The 25367-nt window shown below is 44.0% G+C and overlaps 2 protein-coding genes across 31 annotated transcripts in view; one reads left to right on the forward strand and one right to left on the reverse strand.

Moving 5' to 3' along the window:
* The window catches only part of LOC110971137 (apoptosis-enhancing nuclease-like), an 87166-nt gene that overhangs the window by 36722 nt on the left and 25077 nt on the right, over nt 1-25367 (reverse strand). For 2 of the 24 annotated variants that reach the window (XR_007942920.1, XR_007942914.1), the window contains exon 1: nt 23128-23142. The exons of 15 other annotated variants lie outside the window; for them this stretch is intronic. Coding sequence is in view for 1 of the 9 variants with exons in the window: in XM_051950498.1 (XP_051806458.1) it covers nt 4860-5232; nt 5312-5322 (384 nt within the window). In the remaining 8 variants the exon portion in view is untranslated. Of the gene's footprint in view, nt 1-3781; nt 3932-4143; nt 4367-4859; nt 5233-5311; nt 8291-22986; nt 23143-25367 lie in introns of those variants that run through there. 7 more of the 24 variants (XR_007942916.1, XR_007942910.1, XR_007942928.1 and 4 more) reach the window with 5 other exon arrangements.
* Nucleotides 36-25367, forward strand: part of LOC110971136 (UDP-glucuronosyltransferase 2A2-like) — a 43833-nt gene continuing 18501 nt past the window's right edge. Inside the window, exons 1-7 of one of the 7 annotated variants that reach the window (XM_051950488.1) lie at nt 36-362; nt 15774-16341; nt 16529-16677; nt 16842-16973; nt 18249-18336; nt 21320-21539; nt 22987-24112. In XM_051950488.1, the coding sequence (XP_051806448.1) occupies nt 213-362; nt 15774-16341; nt 16529-16677; nt 16842-16973; nt 18249-18336; nt 21320-21539; nt 22987-23272 (1593 nt within the window). In that variant the 5' untranslated portion in view covers nt 36-212 and the 3' untranslated portion in view covers nt 23273-24112. Of the gene's footprint in view, nt 931-1095; nt 1245-1408; nt 1541-2040; nt 2129-3171; nt 3392-3640; nt 4035-9646; nt 9900-10618; nt 10768-15598; nt 16342-16528; nt 16678-16841; nt 16974-18248; nt 18337-21319; nt 21540-22986; nt 24113-25367 lie in introns of those variants that run through there. The other 6 variants (XM_051950487.1, XM_051950485.1, XM_051950479.1 and 3 more) reach the window with 6 other exon arrangements.

Raw genomic sequence — 25367 nt, forward strand, 5'->3', positions numbered from 1 at the left:
AAAAAAAACTAAACAGATCTGCAGTTTAGATGTTGTTTTTGATTTGTAATGCTGTCACCTTTATAGCCGTTACCTTTTACCTGTTATCTCACACGTCATGCAGAGCAAGGCGGAACACAGGTCAACTTTATTTGGTTAATAATTACCATTAAAGGAGCGCCTATTAAAAAGGATCTGTCCACAGCTGCCATTCCCACTGAACAACAGCCACCATGGAGCTGCGTCTCTCCACTTGTGTCCTGCTGGCACTTTGCATGACTTGGAGGGTAAATGGAGGAAAGATTTTAGTGTGGTATACTGAAGGCAGCCACTGGATTAACATGAAGCCGGTGCTGAACACGCTGATCGACAGAGGACATCAGGTGACGGTCCTGGTCCCAAGCTCATCGATGTTTATGAACATCAGTGAACCCTCACGTTTTCGCTACGAACCCTTCAATGTCTCTGTTAGAGTGGAGGACGTGGAGGGATTGATGAACGAATTCCTTCAATTCTCCATATACGAGATGGATCATATGAGCTACTTGCAGATTTACCTCAGATTTGCAGAGTTAATGAAGGCTCAGTGGCAGAGTGCTTTAAAGGTAATGGATGGTGTGTTGAAATCAGACACCATGATGAAGAAGTTGAAGGAGGGAAATTATGACCTTCTCCTGTCTGACCCTATGCACCCTGGCAGTGACTTACTAGCAGACATTTTGGGCATCCCTCTCGTCTTCTCCTTGCGCTTTTCCTTAGCTAATAACTTCGAGAGGTTGTGTGGTCAGATACCTGCTCCACCTTCCTTTGTTCCTGGTGCTATGAGCAAACTTACAGATAGGATGACTTTCTCAGAGAGAATATGGAACGTTCTCTTCTACACTGTGCAGGATGTTGCGACAGAGTACATGATGTGGAAAGAACTCGATAAATATTACTCTGAAGTCAAAAGTGAGTGGCTGAGAAAGAACACATTTTTTGTATGGATCACATTAAGTCCAATGAACTGCAGTGATTTTATATTTAATCAAAGGTATAAAATGCTACGAGAACATTTGCTGTATATTCTGAAGTATTGGTGAAACTTCATAATCCATTTCTTTTGCAATGCAACAGGAACACCCACCAGTGCCTGTGAGATGATGGGCAGAGCAGACATCTGGTTGATGAGAACCTACTGGGATTTTGAATTCCCTCGTCCTCTCCTCCCCAACTTCAAATATATTGGTGGGATCCACTGCAGACCTGCTAAACCTCTACCAAAGGTAGGACTGTCTCCATTCTTACAAACGTATTAATCTGTCATTACAACACAGCTGTACAGTATTCCTGACTTAAACAATGAAGAGAGCCAGCAGTCAAAATGCTGAGCAAGGAAAAGTAAACAGCTGTTTGACTGACTGATAGAGAATATTCTTCTTTCTGACAGGAAATGGAACAATTTGTCAATAGTTCTGGAGATGCTGGCATCGTGGTCTTCACATTAGGATCCATGATCAAGAACATCACCACAGAGAAGGCAAACATGATAGCTGCAGGCCTCGCTCAGATCCCTCAAAAGGTCAGAGGACCATCAGTCTGTGCCAACTGGAACCACCTTCAATAACCCTCAAACTGTTTTATAGATGGAGCAACATCTGCTACGGAGTCAGTGCAGAACTCAACCCAGTGCTTTCAAATGTCTCAGTCAGTTAACTTTGAACATCTATACATTACTGCTGACTTCAAGACTAAGAAATTTACTACCATGTTTGAAGAATTTATCAGCTCTGGTTTGTCACCATGACAGTTCTAACAAGTCCAAATGAGTTTGTCATTCTTGAAAACTGTATTTTCCCTACTATCTGTTTTAAATTCAGATAGCAGGGAAATAAAAGTACATGAAAGCCTGATTTTTGAAAAACAAGTGATTTCATCAAATCACACTGGCTACGTTTTGCATGTCAATAAAAAAAATAAGTTCTTAGAAATGATGATCATTTAATCCAATGATATACAGCACATTGTGTCAAAATTATCATGGTGTTATTCTACAAAAACATTTTTGACTGCTGTTAATAGGTTCTGTGGAGATACAGTGGAGAAAAACCAAAAACTCTGGGTCCCAACACCAAATTATATGACTGGATCCCTCAGAACGACCTACTGGGTGAGTAACTTTGGTATCCATAACATTTCTGGACTACTGATCCAAAGGTTAGAGGTTCAAACCCTGATGCGGCCACTGTCGGGCTCTTGAGCAAGACCCTTAAGCCTTCCTGCTCCAGGGGCGCCATTCCATGCTCTGATCTGTGAAAATTGCAAATTTCCCTTCATGGGATTCATAAGGGATACAAAAAACAATTGCTATTTGTTTCTAGCCTAGCTAGACTGTATTCCCGTTATAAGGGATATACGGGAATACGGTCTAGCCCTCCTCCATTGACACATTTTGACAGGTTGTCAAGCTCCGAGCAGATCAGACCGAACCAATCAGAGCACCAGAGGCGGGAGTTAACGATGCGTCATCTTCAGGGCCGAGATTACCCCGCAACAGAGCGAGGTTTCTCTTGTGCGCTTTCCTCTGTTTTGCATGGGCTGAATTTCTCCTTAAAACCTCAACAAGAAGCAGCTCTTAGAGCTTTTCTTTTTAAAAAGGATGTATTTTTAATTCCGGCAGGCTGTATGATAGAATGCATAATGCTGCCCTCCACTGTTGAAAGGGAGAGCTTAGATTTTCCTCAGGACCCCTGTACGGCGAAGGAAGCTGTTAAAACTACAAAACATCATGGCGGAAAGGCAATTGTTAGGTCACTTCGTGATTGCATCACACATGCGTTACGCTGATTGGCTCTCTCCAATTCAAGCTGTGATCGGTAGTCCCGCCTCTGGGCTAGATTTGGTTCAATGGAGCAGTTCCAGACTGACTTTATGTGTATTTGTAATACACTATAAAGGCTGTCTGGTCCCCAGGCAAATTTGTTTCTGCTTGAACAACGTGAGCACAATACAACTGGTTGTTCACACAGCAATAAATATCATCTGGATTAAATACTGCTTGTCATGTAAACCCTTGTCCTAGTTTAGTTGATTCTGATCTGTTATCTTATTGCACAAGTAAAGTATTTATTGAATGAGCAAATCCATTTCTGCCTAACTCCTCTGGTCATCTCTAGTAATAATGAATGCTTCATGATTTCTGCCACAAATCAGGTCACCCTAAAACCAGAGCTTTCATCACTCATGGAGGTGCAAATGGGATTTACGAGGCCATCCATCACGGTGTTCCAATGGTGGGCATCCCACTGTTTGCTGACCAGCCAGACAACTTGGTCCACATGAAGGCTAAAGGAGCTGCAGTTACTGTGGACCTGAACTTCATGAAGAGTGAGGACCTTACAGATGCCATCAACACGGTCATCAATGACGAATCGTAAGTTCTCCTACAGGTCTGCACTTTCAGGGCATTAAAGATACTGAAACCACCACCAGAGTGAGAATGTGTGAGTGAATGAATAATGGATTCAATGTGAAGCGCTTTGAGTGCCCTGAAAAGCGCTATATAAATCTAATCCATTATTATTATTATATCCCTGTTTCTGTCCCTTGTCTTTATTATGTGAACAACCTTAAAGTTAAAACTACAGTGTGATAATATGTCTTCATCTATATACATTGACAGGTACAAGGAAAATGCTATGCGACTGTCCAGTATCCACCACGACAGACCCATGAGTGCCCTGAATGAGTCCGTGTTCTGGATCGAGTTCACCATGAGAAACAAAGGGGCAAAGCACTTGAGGGTCCAGGCCCACCAGCTCACCTGGTACCAGTATCACAGCCTGGATGTCATAGCCTTCCTCCTCACCATAGTTCTGCTCCTGATATTCCTCTTTGTCAAGACCTGCAGCTTCTGCTTCCAGAGGTGCTGTGGCAGGAAAGGAAAGACAAAGAGAAAGGCTGAGTGATGGACTGAACAGAAGTGTGACTGATAAAGAACTTATGTGTGAATATACTGGTTGTGTACTGGTGTAAAAGCATGTAATGTAAGCTGGATTAGAGAATTTGTCACTCTTTTTTGGTTTGCTCTTTATTAATTGCTGAAATGCTAGGGTTAGGGTTGTGAATGGTGATAAAACATTGCAGAGAGATACGCTAAAATGTGACTGGCTTTCTGTAACAAACCTCCTGTTTTATGAGTGTGGGGAAGGTAGATTTTAATTAGGTACACAGTAAATGTGTTCCGCTTAAGAAAAGATGAGGAAAACAAAACAAAAATACACTTATCTTACCTGGTGTTATAGTCAACAACTTCATTATCAGGTCTGACGAATGTGTCATAGATGACTTGAAGACGAGAGTTGACCACTGTCACTCTGGATAGCTCCAAACCATGGATGGTATAACACTATAAAGACAGACAACAACACAACATATATTCTCTTGACTGTTTGTTCACGAAGCCACTGGTTAATATTTGTTTTGGCATCAGGTACATGCGCATCTGGGATACTCATATCGTATTCGCGGTAACCTAAATTACCTAATTACTTTAGTATATATACAGTGGTTAACAGGTTTATTAGACCACCTGTCAAAAACCAGGAAAAAAATATTTTACAAATCTGTCAAAAAAAATTGTTTCAACCTTAACCCTTTAACATCCTCACCAAGAAAAAGGCAGTGAAAAAAAACAACTTCTTTATATTTCGTATCTCTTTGTGGCACTAATAACAATCAATGCTTTTTTTTTTTTTTATGAAGAGACCCAGCAGTTTTTGAAATACTGACCTCTACAGCAATACATAAAAAGTATGACTGTGTCTTTGAAAATCACAGCAAACCGAAACCTCATGTGAGGAGGGATTTTGCTCGTGCTAACTTCCTGTGAGCAGACTAACTTGCTCTGGTCTGAACCGGGGATCGGCGGCCGTCGTCGGTTCCATGGGGGGAGTCGAGTGTGGCGGCAGATGGTTATGGGATCCCTGGCGGCGGCGGGGCTCGGTTTGGGGACGAAGATCGAGGAGGGATGGCGCCGAGGGAGAAGGGAAGGCAGACGCAGATGATCCAGGCGGGGATGAGGGGTGAACCAGGCTGATCAGAGGCAGAGGAATCCGGGGGGAACCAGGAGGGAGGAAACCAGGAAGGGATCCGGAGGGTTTCGAAGCGTCGGGAGGGTCCAATGGGGGGAAACAGACAGAGCACTGCAGGCGAGAGACAGAGTCCAAGGGGAAACAGGCAGAGCACTGCAGGCAGGAGTCTCGACAGCCGGTTCTGGGTGAAGACAGGACACGTTAGTAACGTTTCACAAAGAAAAACCACAAGGTTACGATGTGGCTAGAGCGAGACTGACAGGTAAGTCATGTACAACAATCTGGCGGAAAAAGAAGGAGTGAACCGGTCTTTTGTAGCAGAGGCAGGTGATTAGTGGAACGATCTTCAGCTGTCCAGACTCCCACGAAGCGGCTGATTGTCTCAGTGGAGGCAGCTTTGTCTGCGCTTCACTCAGAGCCCTGCTGGAGAGAGAGAGAGAGAGAGAGAGGGAGAAAGGGAGAAAAGAGAGATGGAGAGGAAAAAGTGGGAGACAGATAGGAAAAGGGTATTTGGATGCCAGATAGGGAGAGGGTGAAAAGAGGGCTCTGACAATGAATGAAACTTTCGTGTGATCTATTTTTGAACTCAATGAATTCAAATCTGTTGAACAGGGTTCAAGTCGGGATTTTGACTTGGCCAGTCCATCAGTTCCAGTACTCCAGATGCTTTTTTCTTGGTCAAGTAATCTCTGCACTGCTTTGAAGTATGTTTGGGATCACTGTCTTGGTATATAAGCCCACGACCAATCAGCTGGATGGCTCAAAACCTTCTTCAATTAAACAAATCAAAATCTGAAGTACTACTTTTAAACCCTCCAAACCTACACAGCAGTCTCACTGCCAACAACCTCGGTCCATTCTCCACCAAGCTGCCAGAAACCTAGACGTTTTATTAGATCCAAACCTCAGTTTTGCTCCCCACATCAGACCTGGAAAAACTTGAACATACACTTATCTTTTCCCATCTCGATTATTATAACTCCCTCCTTTCTGGCATTCCTATAAAGTGCCTCTGTCGCCTCCAACTTGTCCAAAACGCAGCAGCTAGGCTTCTTACCAGTTTAAACAGACGACGTCACATCACACCCATCCTGGCTTCCCTCCACTGGCTCCCTGTTCATTGCAGAATTGATTTTAAGAATTTGCTGATCACTTTTTAAAGCTCACCAGGGTCTCGCCCCAAGCTACATTTGCGATCTGCTGACCCCTTATGAGCCTGCTCGCAGCCTTTGATCCTCAAGTGCATCCCTTCCAGTCCTTCCAAAGTCAAAGCTTAAATCTAAGAGTGACCGAGCCTTTTCCATCAGGACCCCTCGACTTTGGAACGACTTGTTTGAGGAGACAAGGCTTGCAGAGTCAGTAACTTCTTTTAAATCGCTTCTTACAACCCACTTTTATAGAATTCAGTTTATGTGAAATTTACTTTTAGGTTAAATTAGTTTTAGTGTTTTATTCTATATTATGTCCTGTATAATTTATATGTTCTCTCCTGTTTTATTTTCATTTAAGCTGCATAGTTCTTTGGTGTGATGTCTCATATTTTCTTTATTTTCATTTTTTTTATTTTTAATTTTGAACTTTTAGCCTTCAGTTTTATTCTTTAATTTTAGAACTGCTGAGTTCCTTTGTTTGATATGCGTGCTGCTTAACTAATAACTAATTTAACTTATCATTTTTTTTCAGTTATTTATTTATTTTTTTACATTCAGCCTTTAAAAACCTGTGTCCACTGGCCATTCAGTAAATAGGTTGTAAAAGTAAAATCTGCGCTTAAGTGTCATTTGTTTATGCCTCCATGGCTCCCTGGAGAACCTGTCTCTGCAGCTGAAAAAATCTGAGAGGAAGCACTGTTACTGATAATGAAAATAATCACCACTTGCCCACCTCTATTCTCAACTGCTTTCCCATAATGATAAATTGCATTCCGCTATGCAAATGAGCACATTGCTCCACATCGACAGCAGATCCTCTTCAGGACTTTTGCCAATAAAACAGAAAGAGCTCCTCATCATCAGAGAAGTGAGCTGAGACACAAAATCCTCAGTCCAAATACAGCAGTAAAGTGTGCCCTCTAGTGAAAGAAAAGGAAAACAACACTGAGATCTGATCACTTAAGATTAGCATGCACTCTCTTATTCTCAGTAAAAACTACAGGACATCCATGTCTCTCTGGATGCTGGACAGGATAGCTGCCCTCAGTTAGACTTTCAGCAGTAAAAATATAACAATTCAAACTCCCACACAATGCCATGCCATGCCATCTGCTGGAAAAACAAAAATACTGAGAAGCTGTTAAATATTTCAATTAAATGAGAAATCCATTTGGAAGACATTAATTATCAAAGATTGTTTTAAACTTCTTTAGGTGAAGTGTTATGTTACCGTTGGCTGTTGACTTCATTTTCAATCTGAACCTTAAAAGCATAAATGCATTAAATTCAACAAGTTTTTTGTTGCATCAGCTTCGATCAAACGGCTCATAAATAAAAGTATGGTTTCCTTGCAGATGTTTTTCAGAGGTTCTCTACTGAATATTACTCAAATAAAAAACTGTTTACCCTTCTTTGATGATGAAAATGATCCTTTCCGCCTTGAACTGGCTTAGATGTAATGCTCGACCAGAGGTCGGCAACCTTTAACACTCAAAGAGCCATTTCGACCTGTTTCCCACAGAAAACACCGGGAGCCGCAAAATCCTTTTGGCATTTAAAATGAAGACAACACTGCATATATCACTTTTTTACCTCTATGCCCTTGTTAATCAGCCTCTAATTAGACAGATTCATTTTTTAATTGTGTCCTTCCACTAATATTTATCTTACTTGGTTAATGTCATTTTTGCTCCTGGACCTCATATGTTACATAACGTTAGCTGGAAATCAATATTTTGCGAATGTCTATTTAACTTGTAAAATTTATTTATCTATTTATCTTAAGCTAATAACTTTTCTCCGGTAAGTCGCTGCCCTATTTTCCAAGACGACACTCCTCTGACTCTCTGACCTGCTGCCTGGACATCGAGCCGTGTTCTTGCGAGTAACGTGTATTACCCTATCATGAGTACTTTTGACTCAAAGACAAAACGTGTCTTTCTTGAAGTGGAGCTTTAATATACAGGCTTGCCATTCTTGAGGACAAAACGATGTGAAACTACAGGCGTTGCTTCTCCAGGAGTAAAACAAACAAAAAAGGCATGAAACGTGTGGGAATCTGAAGCTCCGTGTTGTCTCTTTGCTTCAACTCTGCGCTCTCATGCAATAGTACCCCAGCAGCACATCCGGTGGAGTGACACGTCAAAATAAGAGCGGTAATTTCACAATAAAATTGTCTATATTAAAATGCATTGAAACGCGCCTGAAAGGCAGATCAACTTATTTTCCAAAGTTACAGGGAGCCACAACAGAGGGCTGAAAGAGCCGCATGCGGCTCTGGAGCCGCGGGTTGCCGACCCCTGTGCTAGACCATGCTTCCTCAACAATGTGTTTATTTACATAAACCCTGCCCTTATGTCCACTCAGAACAGCTCACAGGTTTCAATACCAAACTCTATCATTTCTGATTTGCATCTATCCAACAGTTGGTGCAGTATTCACTAAAAAACAGAAAAAGTCAGTGTCTTGTACCTCCTTACTTCAGCAGCAAAGGAAAAGTCAGGGGAGCTAAAGTCAATCAGCTTCATCTTCTGCAGAACATGTCCAAAAAACATAGCCATCCATCTGAAATAAATTTTACCAACCAACACAGCCATCGCTGGAGCCAAAACTCTTGTTTGGATAAAAATATCAAAACTTACATTTTGAATCCTAAAAGCCCAATGATGGTAAAATGGCAGATTCCAAATCTTAAGAGCACGTGCTTGGTCTCATTCACACGGTCACAATTCAGAGATATTCAAGGACATTTTGCACCGACCCCCACTACTTCCTCAGATTATGCAAGAATGTCCACAAACTCATTGAGCTGCAGTCATTCTTCTGTGTTACTTCGTTACATCTCTCCTCTACCAGCAGCTACAATCTGGAGCTCTGAGGACAGTCTTTACATTCCATTTGTAGATTTCTTCAAGACTCATAATTTCTTTGTCACTTCTGTGTATCGATACAAGGTTGGGGGCTACTCTGAAGGAATTTTTGACGTTTGTATACACATGATCTATACATATGATCTGATGTTTTATTGCAACAAGTTGCACATTTCACATACTGATAAAATTTGGTAAGATAGACTTGACACTTGCCTGGTTGAAGTCTCCAGCTGCAACAAAGAAAGCGCCAAGACAAGCCATCTGCAGCAGGCTGATGTTGTGGTATAGTTCACTCACAGGCTCCATCACATTGGTGCTCACCAACACATAAACTGCAACAGTGATGATCGCCATCAGCTCCCACAGCAGGTAGAAAGGTCGGCATTTACAGTCATTTACTCCCAGAGCAGTGAGAAGTGTGTAGAGACCACATTGACACCACAACCTGTTGGTGAAAAAAAAACAAAAAACAGAACACATTTGTAATTGAGAGATTTTCATTGCTTTGTAATACTGTTACCTTGATATCAATTACCTTTTACCTGTTATCTCATTTGTCATGCAGCTCAAAAAAGAACATATGTCAACTCTATTTGGTTAATAATTATCCTGAAAGGAGCGCCTTTTAAAAAGGATCTGTCCACAGCTGCCATTCTCACTGAAGAACAGCCACCATGGAGCTGCGTCTCTCCACTTGTGTCCTGATGGTACTTTGCATGACTTGGAGGGTAAATGGAGGAAAGATTTTAGTGTGGTATACTGAAGGCAGCCACTGGATTAACATGAAGCCGGTGCTGAACACGCTGATCGACAGAGGACATCAGGTGACGGTCCTGGTCCCAAGCTCATCATTATTCATGAACAGCAGTGAACCCTCACGTTTTCGCTACGAACCCTTCAATGTCTCTGTTTCAGTGGAGGACATGAAAGAACTGAGGAACAACTTCTATAAATTCTCCATATATGAGATGGATCATATGAACTACTTGCAGATTTACATCAGAGTTTCAGAGATAATGAAGACTTATTCGCAAACTCTTTAAACGTTTTTGGACGGTGTGCTGAAATCAGAAACCATGATGAAGAAGTTGAAGGAGGGAAACTATGACCTTCTCTTGTCAGACCCCATTTACCTTGGCAGTGACTTAGTAGCAGACATTTTGGGCATCCCTCTCGTTTTCTCCTTGCGCTTCTCTTTAGCTAATAACTGGGAGAGGTTGTGTGGTCAGTTACCTGCTCCACTTTCCTTTGTTCCTGGTGCTATGAGCAAACTCACAGACAAGATGGATTTCTCAGAGAGAATACGGAACATTCTCTTCTACACTCTGCAGGACGTTGTGGTGGAGTACATGATGTGGAAAGAAGTAGATAAATATTACTCTGAAGTCAAAGGTGAGTGGCTGAGAAAGAACACACTTTTTGTATGGATCACATTAAGTCTAAGGATGATGGAACTGCTTTGGATGAACTGCAGTGATTTCATATTTAATCAAATGGGATTATTGGTGAAACTTCATAATCCATTTATTTTGCAATGCAACAGGAACACCCACCAGTGCCTGTGAGATGATGGGCAGAGCAAACATCTGGTTACTGAGATCCTACTGGGATTTTGAATTCCCTCGTCCTCTCCTCCCCAACTTCAAATATGTTGGAGGGATCCACTGCAGACCTGCTAAACCTTTACCAAAGGTAGGACTGTCTCCACTTTTACAAGCCTATTAATCTTTCATAACAACACAGTTATACTAGCTTAGCCGCGCTAGACAACCCACGGCAATGAATTTAATTCTCTGCCAGGGTGGGTCTAGTTACCCTCCATAAGGGTCGAGGTTGGATGCTCCTAAAACTGGCCGGATGAATCACCATGAAGTGTAGAGTCACAAGGCGGGCGTAACTAAGTGACGACAGAGGCATGACAATTCTGACAGAAACAACCGGCGCACAATAAACAGTTATCTTTCAACTCGGCTTTGGCCACAGCCCTTAAAGATTTGAAGCTAAAATTCAACTTGAACGATAAACAAAGGACGGCACTTAAGTGTTTCATTGAGAAGAAAGACGTATTTGGAATTATGCCGACGGGATATGGCAAATCCTGAATATACCAGTTGGCTCCGCTGGTTGGGAAGCTAATGGGACTTAGCCACAATCCGGCGCTCGAGGAACTACGTCAGCCTATTCGTTGCGCTGATTGGTTGTATACCTACCCAGTTGCTGCAGAGTGATTTGAAAGACAACCTTTTAGCCCGCCTCCCTCCCTGTCGAGCGTTCCTAGACCCTTGTGTCTTAAGAGCTGGGTCTAGCGCGGCAAGGCTACAGTTATACAGTATTCTTGACAGTATCACCAACCTGTTGCTATTCAAGTCCAGACTGAAAACCCACCTATTCGGACGTGCCTTCGACTCCTAAGCCTGTTTTATTTTTCATCTTGTCCAGAATGTCTCATTTAAATTCTACTGATTAAGCTGTGCTGCATTTTGTTTTTTGTTTTTTATGGTTTTCATGGTTTTATGGTTTTGTAGTAACCATATGGTATTGTTTTGTTTCATCATGCCGAAGGAAAGCACTTTGGTCTTCTTTTATGTTGTTGTAAACTGTTCTATAAATAAATTTTGATTGATTGATTGATTGATTGACTTAAACAATGAAGCGAGCCAGCAGTCAAAACGCTGAGCAAGGAAAAGTAAACAGCTGTTTGACTGACTGATAGAGAATATTCTTCTTTCTGACAGGAAATGGAACAATTTGTCAACAGTTCTGGAGATGCCGGCATCGTGGTCTTCACATTAGGATCCATGATCAAGAACATCACCACAGAGAAGGCAAACATGATAGCTGCAGGCCTCGCTCAGATCCCTCAAAAGGTCAGAGGACCATCTGAAATGGAGTGCACTGAAGACGGTGTCCTCGGCCGAGCAATTGACTCTAGATGCAAACTGTAGTGGGTCTAAGTTTGCTGAGAGGTGGTCCTTGATGTGCTGCAAAACACGATGCTTGACACGGCTGTGGGTGTAAGGGCCACAAGGTGGAAGTCATTCAGGAAAGCTGGGTTTCACTTGATTGGCACAAGAATGATGATGGCACTCTTGTGGCAGGTGGACACAACTCTTAAGATTAAAATTTCTGTAAAAGGCTTCTTTCAACTGCTCAGCACACTCCCTCACAACACACCCAGGGAAGCTGTCCGACTCCACCACCTTGCGTGGGTTGATGCTGGAAAAGACTTTTTTAATCTGGGCTGCTGTCACCTGCAGTGTCTGGTCACTGCGTAACAGTGAGGGCCCCTGTGCCTTGTTGCTGTTTACCTTGAAGTGTGCATAAAAGTCACTGAGTCGGTCTGGTCGTGTGGGGTCCAAGTAGCTTGCCTGTGGTGGGGAGGGCTTGTTGTCAGCAATTTTATTAAAACCCGGCCACAACCTCATGAGTCTTTGTTGTTCATGAAGTTCAAATTAAACTTCACTCCAGACAGCCTCCCCGCCTTCCGGATGCCCCAGTTTGTCTTGCGAGTCTGCATGCTTCCATGTCCTCAGATTTAAAGGAAGCATTTCATCCCCTAAAAGTGACCAGACTTCCCCAGTCAAAACGTGTTTCCTATTTTCACGTGTCCTGGTGGTTTTTACAGAAGTCACATCATCAATACATTTCGTGAACTAGCCAGGGACATACTGTATATTGCTGTGGAGCATGGAGATATGGGATCCCAAAGTCAGCCATTTATACGGGCTGACTGGGATAGTTTTAGTTCCTCAAACAGGAGGGGTCTTATGATCAGTTGGAGACGGGCTGTCTGGACAGTCCAAATTAGATAGTTTTACTTCCTCAAACATGGCAGAGGTGTGCGAGTTGGGAGGGGGGAGAGATGAAGTCATTACTCAAGTTAATTTAGTATGAGATCATTGCTATGTTAATTAAGGGTGCAGTCATTGCATATGCAGAAGTTTCAGTTCACTATAAATTACACTTGATTGAGACGCAAGTTGGGAGTCGTTGGGCGGTAGTCACTCGATGTAAACCAGGGTAGAAATGCTCTGAGCAAAGGGGATTTTATCCTGTAACTTGGACGGGGGATTCAACATGATCTGCAACGGAATAACTGTTCTATTGGAATTATGGACGAAAGTACTGCATTTTCTGCAGTGTTTGAGGATTATGGAACTGTGATCTAAAAATAACACTGACTGAAGGAACATTACTAAACTCTATTTTCTCCTTGAAGAACAACACCAGAATGGATTAACAAAGTTTTTACTGGTCCAAACAACAAAAATGGGGGCTGGACAGACAGGGGCCAGACAGGGAATTGGAGGTAGGGCCGACGGTGGTCCTCTGGAGGCCGGACTGTCGGCCCCCACAGGAACTGGAGGCGGGGCGTCGACCCCCACAGGAACTGGAGGCGGGGCGTCGACCCCCACTGGAACTGGGGACAGGAAGATGGTCCCCATGCAGACAGGAAACAGAGGGGTGGCGTGGGGCCTCTCCTCACCCGGAGGGTCAGAGGCAGCCTCGACCTGCTTGGGAGGTGAGGGAGTGCAGGAAACCTCTGGAGCAGGAACCGGGGAGCCACAGCGCCTCCTGGCGGCGGGCCTTCGGCGGCCAGGTCTCTTGGTGGGGGGCTCTGAGTCTGGCGGAGAAACAGGCTCGGGTTGGTTACTAAGGGAGCCATAGGGTGAGGAAGTGTCAAACCCCTCAAGGACTGGGGATGAGGTGGCATCGGGCCCCTCCAGGTCTGGGGGTGAGGTGTGGATCAGCAGGCTGGACAGGTTAACTGGAGTGCGCAGGAAGCGCAGGAGATCGCTGGGCAGGTAAGGAACTAACCCTGGTTTCTTCGCGGCCTCCTGGCGCGCCAACGACACTACTGCGTCCCTGATTCCCTGCCCGGCTGCCTTTTTCCACATGCGTCGTAGGATGTAATCGCGTGCCTCGACAGATTCAAAAAAGATGCCAGTGGGGCCGACGGGGGACAAGGGCAGGTCCAGGTAGTCTGGGTCTGGCGGTGGTACTGGGGAAGCCGAAGGGACATGAGGTTCATGGCTCGGGGGAGGGGGTCGATCCGACCTCAGCAGTGGGTTCTCCGGGTTCATTCTTGGCCAGATCGTACTGTCACGATTTCACGAAGGCGAACCCGAGCAGAGAACACACCACTGAGGCAGAGACAGGCTGCAAGGCTGGTTTATTGTGGAGAAGGCGGGGGGATTGTGGAGGGGGTGAGGAGCCAGAGGAGGGATCCAGGATGGAGCGAAGGAGAGGAGTCCGGGGACGGAACGGCAGAGCCGGGGATCAGCGGACAGCAGGAGATCCGGGGGAGATTGAGTGAAGCGGACGTGAGTGGGTGAACGCTCGCGGATGCAGGGAGACAGAAGGCTGGGATGCCAGAGGTAGGAAGCCAGGTGCAAGTGGTCCGGGGTGATGAGGCGGCAGGAGGACTGAGGGCGCCGGTGGTCCGGGATGATGAGGCGGCAGGAGAGTCCGGGGGTCCAGGGAGGGAACCAGGAAGAGGTATCTGGAGAGGAGCACGAAGGGGCAGGCAGGGCGGGAGGAGATCCGGGCAGCTGGGTCGCTCTAGGCGCAGGAGAAGATAAACAAATGTAAATATGAAAAACGGGTTAATAGACAGGTTTAAGTGGCGAGAGGGAAACTGACTGCGTTGGCAGAGTTTACGATCTGGCGGAGATTGAATGCAGGAACCGGTCTTTTATTGATTGAAGTGTAGTCACTGTATGAGCTGCAGCTGTCCGGATTCTGGGGAGAGACGCTAATCCCCAAGTGGAGGAAGCCATGAGGCTGCACTCCACCTGGTGCAGCGGTGGAGAGAGAGAAGAGGGAGAGAGAGGGGGAGACAGATAGGGAAAAGGGATTTGGATGTCAGGAAGGACAGGGGGAGGAGGAGGCCCTGACACGTGGGGTTTCAGGTGAGTAGCCGACTGCTCTCCCCCTCCAAATTACATGATCTGGGTGATTATTACTTTTCTTTTATGAAAGCATAGTTTCACTTTTGAGCCGTTGTATTCACATGATCTAATGTGTGGGTCTCTGATTGTACATTCCACATGCTGATAAAAATTTGGTAAGACAGATTTGAGACTTGCCTGTCTGAAGTCTCCGGCTGCAATGAAGAAAGCTTCAGGATTAGCTGTCTGCAACAAGCTGATGATGAGGTCAATTTCATCCATAGTCTCCTCAAGTTGGCATTCACTAGTACAAAAACTGCTACAACAATGACCGCCATCAGTTCTTGCAGCAACATCAGCATTTCACAGTCATGTACTCCGAGAGTGGTGAGTAATGTGTACAGACTACCTGAGCGTCCTCACACCACAGCCTGTTGGCAAAAAAAACTAAATTTAAAAAAATAATGTGTGCAGGTCAGATGTTTTTGATTTGTTATGCTGTTTTTATAGCCGTAATCTTTTACCTGTTATCTATTATTTCATGCAGAACAAGGCGGAACATAGGTTAACTTTGTTTGGTTAATAATTTTCCTGAAGGGGAGAACATTTTAGAAATGATCTCTCCACAGCTGCCATTCTCACTGAACAACAGCCACCATGGAGCTGCGTCTCTCTGCTTGTGTCCTGCTGGTACTTTGCATGACTTGGAGGGTAAATGGAGGAAAGATTTTAGTGTGGTATACTGAAGGCAGCCACTGGATTAACATGAAGCCGGTGCTGGACACGCTGATCGACAGAGGACATCAGGTGACGGTCCTGGTCCCAAGCTCATCATTATTCATGAACATCAGTGAACCCTCACGTTTTCGCTACGAACCCTTCAATGTCTCTGTTACAGTGGAGGACATGGAGGGATTGATGAACGAATTCTTTAAATTTTTCATGTATGAGATGGATCATATGAGCTACTTGCAGATGTATCTCAGATTTGTAGAGTTAATAAACACAGAGATAAAGACTCTTTTAAAGGTATTGGACGGTGTGCTGAAATCAGAAACCATCATGAAGAAGCTGAAGGAGGGAAATTATGACCTTCTCTTGTCTGACCCCTTCCACCCTGGCAGTGACTTAGTAGCAGATGTTTTGGGCATTCCCCTCATCTTCTCCTTGCGCTTTTCCATAGCTAATAACTGGGAGAGGCTGTGTGGTCAGATACCTGCTCCACCTTCCTTTGTTCCTGGTGCTTTGAGCAAACTTACAGACAGGATGGATTTCTCAGAGAGAATATGGAACGCTCTTTTCATCGCTCTGCAGGACATTGTGAAAGAGTACGACATGTGGAAAGAAATAGATAAATATTACTCCGAAGTCAAAGGTAAGCAGCTGAGAAAGAACCACTGCAAGAACACACTTTTTGTATGGGTCACATTTAGGAACTGCTTTGGATGAACTGCAGATATTGTAATATTTAATTGCATGATATAAAATGCTATGAGAACATTTGCTGTATATTTTCAAGTACTGTTAGAAAAATATCATCCACTTCTTTTGCAATGCAACAGGAACACCCACCAGTGCCTGTGAGATGATGGGCAGAGCAGACATCTGGTTGCTGCGACTCTACTGGGATTTTGATTTCCCTCGTCCTTTCCTCCCCAACTTCAAATATGTTGGTGGGATCCACTGCAGACCGGCTAAACCTTTACCAAAGGTAGGACTGTCTCCACTTTTACAAGTCTATTAATCTGTCATTACAACACAGCTGTACAGTATTCCTGACTTAAACAATTTAGAGAGCCAGCAGTCAAAATGCTGAGCAAGGAAACGTAAACAGCTGTTTGACTGACTGATAGAGAATATTCTTTTTTCTGACAGGAAATGGAACAATTTGTCAATAGTTCTGGAGATGCTGGCATCGTGGTCTTCACATTAGGAGCCATGATCAAGAACATCACCACACAGAAGGCAAACATGATAGCTGCAGGCCTCGCTCAGATCCCTCAAAAGGTCAGAGGACCATCAGTCTGTGCCAACTGGAACCACCTTCAATAACCCTCAAACTGTTTTATAGATGGAGCATCATCTGCTACAGCAGTGGTCGGCAACTGGCGGCCCACGGGCCAAAACTGGCCCATCAGGAATAATATCTGGCCCGCCAGATGATTTTGAAAATTTGATTTGGCATGGAGCCAAGCCAGTCCGTCACCGCAACACGAAACTTGCGTGGTCGGCTGCTGCCGGGCATTTCCGCGTTTGCGCTACTGGCCGGACACGGTTGTACCAGCCAGATTTCACTGAGAAACAGTGTGTGCAAAACATGTGTGCGTCTCGGTAGTCATTTTTAATACATCTGTGATCAGAATTGAGACGTGTGTCCCAAGCAGCGGCGATCAGCTGTCGAAGCTCCGCTGCTCGCGGTATCGCCAATCGTTTTTGAGTTCTTGCTGTCACAGACAGCCAATCATAGGGAGGTTGTGGCGAGCACTGGTATCCGCCCACAAATGGTCAAAAGTCTTCTCCCTGCGCGTGTAAATCAGAGCTCCACGGATAATTATGGCACCATACACGGACGAGTAGCAATGTCTCCACGCGTGTAAGAGGCTCCTCGCGCGCAGAGACATTGCCACGCGCGCAGAGTGTTTTTTGTGCCTGTGGAGAATTTTTGCCGCTCGCGCGGGGTATGTGTTCCGCGCGCGAGAGAGAGTGTTGCGTGCGCGCGACTTTTGACCCAAATTTGACGCCATCGGGATCTTTCTGCATGGAGTTGCATGTTCTCTCTGTGCATGTGTGGGTTTTCTCCGGGTACTCCGGCTTCCTCCCACAGTCCAAAAATATACTGAGGTTAATTGATTATTCTGTGTTTGTCTGTATATGTAGCTCTGCGACAGACTGGCGATCTGTCCAGGGTGTCCCCTGCCTTCACCCGAGTCAGCTGGGATAGGCTCCAGCATCCCCCACGACCCTAGGGAGGATAAGGCGGTGTATAGAGAATGGATGAATGGATGGGTTTGTCACCATGACAATTCTAATAATTGCTAAATGAGTTTGTCATTCTTGAACACTGTTTTAAATTAGGATGACAGGGAAATAAAAGGACATAAACGTTTGAAAAGAAACAATTTATTTTTGAAAAACTAGTGATTTCATCAAATCGCACTGGCTACATTCTGTATGTCAATTACAAATAAGTTATTATAAATGATGATTATTTCATCCAATGATATACTGTGTCAAAATGATCACGTTGTTATTCTAAAATAAGTTTTCAACTGCTGTTAATAGGTGCTGTGGAGATACAGTGGAGAAAAACCAAAAACTCTGGGTCACAACACCAAATTATACGACTGGATCCCTCAAAACGACCTTCTGGGTGTGTAATTTTGGTATTCATCACATTTAGTTTGAAGGAGGGGCACAAAAAAAATCGGAAAGAACATACATACATACATAGATATATACACATACACACACACACACACACACACATATATACACTGCTCAAAAAATTAAAGGAACACTTTTTAATCTAAGTATTGCATCAAGTTAGTCAAACATGTGGAATACTGATCTGGTCAAGTAAATAAAAGAAGGGGTTTGTAGTCAGCTTCAGCTGATTTGGTGTTCATGAATTTTACAACAGATGCACTAGAGGGGTAACAATGAGACAACCCCCAAAACAGGAATGAATTTATCAGTGAAGGCCGCTGGCATTTTTTTCTTTCCTAATGTTTTCTGACTGTTTTTCAATAGTTTTGCATTTGGCTAGTGCCACTGTCACTACTGGTAGCATGAGGCAATACCTGGACCCTACAGAGGTTGCAGAGGCAGCCTAACTCCTCCACGATGGCACATCAATACGTGCCATTATCAGAAGGTTTGCTGTGTCTCCCAGCACAGTCTCAAGAGCATGGAGGAGATTCCAGGAGACAGGCAGTTACTCGAGGAGAGCTGGACAGGGCTGCAGAAGGTCCTCAACCAATAAGCAGGACAGCTATCTGCTCCTTTGTGCAAGGAGGAACAGGATGAACACTGCAATAGCTCTACAAAATGACCTCCAGCAGGCCACTGGTGTGAATGTCTCTGACCAAACAATCAGAAAGAGATGTAATGAGAGTGGTCTGAGGGCCTGACATCCTGTAGTGGCCCCTGTGCTCGCTGACCAGCACCGTGGAGCTCGGTTGACATTTGCCATAGAACACAGGAATTGGCAGGTCTGCCAATGGCGCCTTTTGCTTTTCACAGATGAAAGCAGGTTCATCGTGAGCACATGTCACAGACATGGAAAGGTCTGGAGAAGCCATGAAGAATGTTATGCTACCTATAACATGGTTTAGCATGACCGGTTTGGTGGTGAGTCAGTGATGGTCTGAGGAGGCATATCCATGGAGGGACACACAGACCTCTACAGGCTAGACAACGACACTCTGACTGCCATTAGGTATTAGGATGAAATCCTCGGATCCATTGTCAGACCCTACACTGGTGCAATGGTCCTGGGTTCCTTGTGGTGCACAACAATGCCTGGCCTCATGTGGCAAGAAAATTCATGCAGTTCCTGGAGGATGAAGGAATTGACAGCATTGACTGGCCCCAATACTCACCTGACCTGAATCCAACAGAACACCTTTGGAACAATATGTTTTGTTCCATCCGACACCACCAGGTTGCTCCTCAGACTGTCCAGGAGCTCAGTGATGCCCTGGTTCAGATCTGGGAGGAGATACCCCAGGACACCATCCATCATCTCATGAAGAGCATGTCCCGATATTGTCAGGCTGCATACAAGCATATGGAGGTCATACAAACTATTGAGTACCATTTTGAGTTGCTGCCAACGAATTTCAGAAAATGGAACAGTCTGCCAAATCAGTTTTTCACTTTGATTTTGGAATGTCTTGAATTTAGCCCTCCTGGGGATTGATAATTTTCATTTCCATCAAACAATGTGGCATCTTTTCATTCCTAACACATTATCCAGTCCATATCAATGTAAATATCCAGTTTGTTTATTCCCCGCATTGAAATATGATGTGTTTTCAAAGTGTTCCTTTATTTTTTTGAGCAGTGTGTATATATATATATATATATATATATATATATATATATATATATATGTAAGGGATAATGCCCTCCCAGGCATGTGGTTATACGATTTATTTGCACTCTGCGGAGGGAAACCGCCCGACGCTGCGCGTTTCACTGAGGATGAAGGATGACCTTGTCAGCTCACGGTTCCCCTCCCTGCCCCGCCGAGCAAAACACAGTTGGATGTCAAACCATACTTTTCTGACCAGTCCCAGGGGCATATCAGGAGACATGGCAGGTGAGGTTCTGATCTTCTCAAGATCCGACTCAGAAATCCGCGGATGGTGGGAGCTAGTGTCGTTTCCACCTTTCCTGTAGCGCTTCACTATGGCCTTAAATACGGCATTACTCTTAAATTCAGGGTCACTGATGATGTTAACATGTGGTAACTGGTGATTAATGCCACTTCTCAAAGCATTCATGCTGGCAACACTGTATTCGCACCCGTCCCTCGTTGACGCGTAAAACTCTCGCATGGCACTATTGAGACTCGTAGCAGTGTAGCTCTCAAAGTTAAGGTCCATATTCTTCTGTACCAGGAAATCTCTAAATGTTTTAGCAGCCCATTTCGTTGATTGTTTTATGTTTAGTTCGTCCTTCTCATCCTCTAAACTGTTCAGTTCATCGGGTGTCACCTCCTTATGTTCATTTCATTTCATTTATTCTTTTCCATGGTAATGCGTAAAAAAAAAAAAACAACAACAAATGGATACAATTTATAAAGCACAAAATACGCACATCCCATGTACAAGAACAGGAGTAGGATGAAGAATAAGTCTTTTTAACTCGTACCCCAGTCTTTTTTCCAAACTCAAACAGAAAACAACCACAACATCTTCTCTCTCTCTTTCTCCTCCGCTGCATCCCAATCATCAAAATTGTCAAACTCACCAAGAAGGTTAAATGAAACTTTAAAATCATCCATGTTTTGCCTGTTGTCTGTAGTGGTTTTATTCGTAAATCGATGGTTGTATCTTGCTGTCTCACCGTTATCGTTGAGACGCGTTGCCAAGGTAACCAACATGCGCATAGATTTTTAACAATTAGGCTATTTGATTGGAACAACTTTCCTAACCGTGCGGAATATACAAAATTAATCAACGCCCAACAGCCAATCAGAATCGAGGATTCACCCAGACCATGGTATAAATATATTTATCTTGTTGCACAAGTCAAGTATTTATTTGAACATGCAAATCTATTTCTGTCTAACTCCTCTGGTCATCTCTAGTAATAATACATGTTTCATGATTTCTGCCAAAAATCAGGTCACCCTAAAACCAGAGCTTTCATCACTCATGGTGGCACAAATGGGATTTACGAGGCCATCTACCACGGTGTTCCAATGGTGGGCATCCCACTGTTTGGTGACCAGCCAGACAACTTGGTCCACATGAAGGCTAAAGGAGCTGCAGTTACTATGGACCTGAACTTCATGAAGAGTGAGGACCTTACAGATGCCATCAACACGGTCATCAATGACAAATCGTAAGTTCTCCTACAGGTCTGCACTTTCAGGGCATTAAAGGGTATTGAAACATTGTTTTCTTTGTGCTTTTTTAGAGAGTTCACATTAATAATATGGTGTCAGATTGATAACATGCACTGAAGGAGCCATGGTCTAATGCAGTGACTGACATGACATGACAGTCTGTCACTCTACAGTCTGTTCACATTAGACTGTGTTGCCAAGTATCAAACATAGAATTGTTACTCAAGGTGAAATCTGATTTGGAGATTATTGAAAGACCACTGTCCCAGAAACTCATGCCCCTTGTAGGTCAATGCACTAAATATTATTGAGGACAACCATTCAGCACTAGCCTAGCCGCACTAGACAATCCACAGCAACAAATTTAATTCTTTGCCAGGGTGGGTCTAGTTACCCTCCATAAGTTTCGAGGTTGGATTCTCCTAAAACTGGCCGGACCAATCACCATGAAGTGTACAGTCAGAAGGCGGGCGTAACTAAGTGACGACAGAGGCGCGACGATTCTGACAGAAACAACTGGCGCACAATAAACAGTTATCTTTTGACTTGGCTTTGGCCACAGCCCTTAAAGATTTGAAGCTAAAATTCAACTTGAAAGATAAACAAAGGTCGGCACTGAAGTGTTTCATTGAGAAGAAAGACGTATTTGGACTTATGCCGACGGGATATGGCAAATCCTTAATATACCAGTTGGCTCCGCTGGTTGGGAAGCTAATGGGACTTAGCCACAATCCGGTGCTCTCGGAACTACGTCAGCCTATTCGTTGCGCTGATTGGTTGTATACCTACCCAATTGCTGCAGAGTGATTTGAAAGACAACCTTTTAGCCCGCCTCCCTCCCTGTCGAGAGTACCAAGACCCTTGTGTCTTAAGAGCTGGGTCTAGCGCGGCTAGGCTAATTCAGCACATGATCTGTTCTCATTCTTGTCCTCAGAAAAATGGCAAATAATTTCAGAACAACTACTTTAAAATGGGTTTTATCACCAAGCAGTTAATTACTGAACATTAGGCCATTTACATTTTCACAGTGAGTTATCTAGAATTTGTGGGATTTCATGTTTACTGCTGTTTTTATTGTCCTGTTTATTATTGAAAATTGTTATTCATATTTATATCTAATTTTAAGAGCTGAGAGAGTCAGGGCATATGCATTTCATTGTTCAACTTTTAATGCACAACTGTACCTTTTAACTGTATAGAACAATGAATTTGACTTCAATTCAAACCACTGACTTTCAAAGGTCACATTAAGATAATAAAACCATTGGATGATTTTTACCCCCTCATACACCAGCTTATCTGAAAGAACTTTATAAGTTATAAAATACACAATATAACATGCATCCCTGTCTTTATCCCTCATCTTTATAAGGTGAACAACCTTGAAGGATAAAAGTTGAAACTACAGAGTGATAATATGTCTTCATCTATATACATTGACAGGTACAAGGAAAATGCTATGCGACTGTCCAGTATCCACCACGACAGACCCATGAGTGCCCTGGATGAGTCCGTGTTCTGGATCGAGTTCACCATGAGAAACAAAGGGGCAAAGCACTTGAGGGTCCAGGCCCACCAGCTCACCTGGTACCAGTATCACAGCCTGGATGTCATAGCCTTCCTCCTCACCATAGTTCTGCTCCTGATATTCCTCTTTGTCAAGCCCTGCAGCTTCTGCTTCCAGAGGTGCTGTGGCAGGAAAGGAAAGACAAAGAGAAAGGCTGAGTGATGGACTGAACAGAAGTGTGGCTGATAAAGAACTTATGTGTGAATATACTGGTTGTGTATTGGTGTAAAAACATGTAACGTCACCCGGATTTGAGAATTTGTTACTCTTTTTTGGCTTGGTCTTTTAAATATTAATTGCTGATATGTGTGCTAATTTTCAGAAGTACAATGGATGTCAGTTTCACAGTAAATTCTGAATGTTCATTGGCTGGTGAGAAAATAGGGCTGGATGCTTCAGATCTGTGGTTGCTGTCCCACCAACTGGTCTAGTCTCTATCATGTCTACTTTGGGATGCTGCTGCTGACCTTTCTATAGCCCACTGCTTCCAGCTGTCCATTTCTACCAGTCTACTCTGTTTTGCCCTCACTATACTTGATATGCTCATCGACACACTGTTTGAATTTTACTACCAGTTATATATGTAATATATTTCATATCAGGGCCTTATACCATAAGTGTAAACTTATGAATCAATTTCACTGTTAGCTTGTACTTCGTATCGTCTAGCTTATCATGCATGTATCCAAGTGTGTGTTCTATGTTCCTTGTTCCCCACCCTCCTCTTCTCCCATCCCTCCCCTCTCCAAGTCTCCACCTCTCCCTCCTCCGTTCCTCTCAACTGGATGGTCCCCCCACATAAAGAGCCAGGTTCTGCTCAAGGTTTCTTCCCTAATAAAAGGGAGTTTTTCTTGCCAATGTCACTTTTGGGTTTGCTCTAGGGTTCAGACATGTGGGCTCTGTAAAGCACCTTGAGACAATTTGACCTGTAATTTGCAACATGTAAATAAAATTGAATTCAATTGAATTTAAGAAAAAGAAAATAAAAAAAGCAACAAGAGATTTCATTCTGTGCCTTTACTTGAATAATACTGATGTCAGGTTTTAGCAGCACACTATAGTGCCATCACAAATATTTCCACAGACACATGGACAAATGAGCTGCAAATAAAACTTTTACACAAATCAAGTGATGTAATTAAACCATAAATTAAAAAGTCTTCCATGTCTCAGAACCAACAGAGCTTCAGAGAAACAGATATAGCATTCATACATTACTGTGTTTGTCTTTTCATGTATGAATATTGAATCTCTTGGTGCAGTCCTGGACAAGCAGATTGAACAGCAGGAGACTCAAGACACTGCCTGGAGGAGATCCTGTGCTCACTGAGACTGTTCTTGAAGTGAGACTGCCCACCCAGACTCTCTGCTGCCTCTGCGACAGGAAGCTGAGGATCCAACTGCAGGTTTCAGAGTCCACCGCCAGCATTTTCAGCTTGATCACCAGATGCTCGGGACTTACGGTATTAAATTTTGAACTGAAGTCGATGAAGAGAAGCCTGGTGTATATGGTTCTCTCCTCCAGGTGTGACAGAGTGAAATGGAGTGCACTGAAGACGGCGTCCTCTGCCGAGCAATTGGCTCTAGATGCAAACTGTAGTGGGTCTAAGTTTGCTGAGAGGTGGTCCTTGATGTGCTGCAAAACACGATGCTTGACACGTTTCATGGCTGTGGGTGTAAGGGCCACAAGGTGGAAGTCATTCAGGAAAGCTGGGTTTCACTTGATTGGCACAAGAATGATGATGGCACTCTTGTGGCAGGTGGACACAACTCTTAAGATTAAAATTTCTGTAAAAGGCTTCTTTCAACTGCTCAGCACACTCCCTCACAACACACCCAGGGAAGCTGTCCGACTCCACCACCTTGCGTGGGTTGATGCTGGAAAAGACTTTTTTAATCTGGGCTGCTGTCACCTGCAGTGTCTGGTCACTGCGTAACAGTGAGGGCCCCTGTGCCTTGTTGCTGTTTACCTTGAAGTGTGCATAAAAGTCACTGAGTCGGTCTGGTCGTGTGGGGTCCAAGTAGCTTGCCTGTGGTGGGGAGGGCTTGTTGTCAGCAATTTTATTAAAACCCGGCCACAACCTCATGAGTCTTTGTTGTTCATGAAGTTCAAATTAAACTTCACTCCAGACAGCCTCCCCGCCTTCCGGATGCCCCAGTTTGTCTTGCGAGTCTGTATGCTTCCATGTCCTCAGATTTAAAGGAAGCATTTCATGCCCTAAAAGTGACCAGACTTCCCCAGTCAAAACGTGTTTCC

This window comes from Acanthochromis polyacanthus, chromosome 7, assembly GCF_021347895.1.
Source record: "Acanthochromis polyacanthus isolate Apoly-LR-REF ecotype Palm Island chromosome 7, KAUST_Apoly_ChrSc, whole genome shotgun sequence".
In the NCBI taxonomy this organism is placed as follows: Eukaryota; Metazoa; Chordata; class Actinopteri; family Pomacentridae; genus Acanthochromis; species Acanthochromis polyacanthus.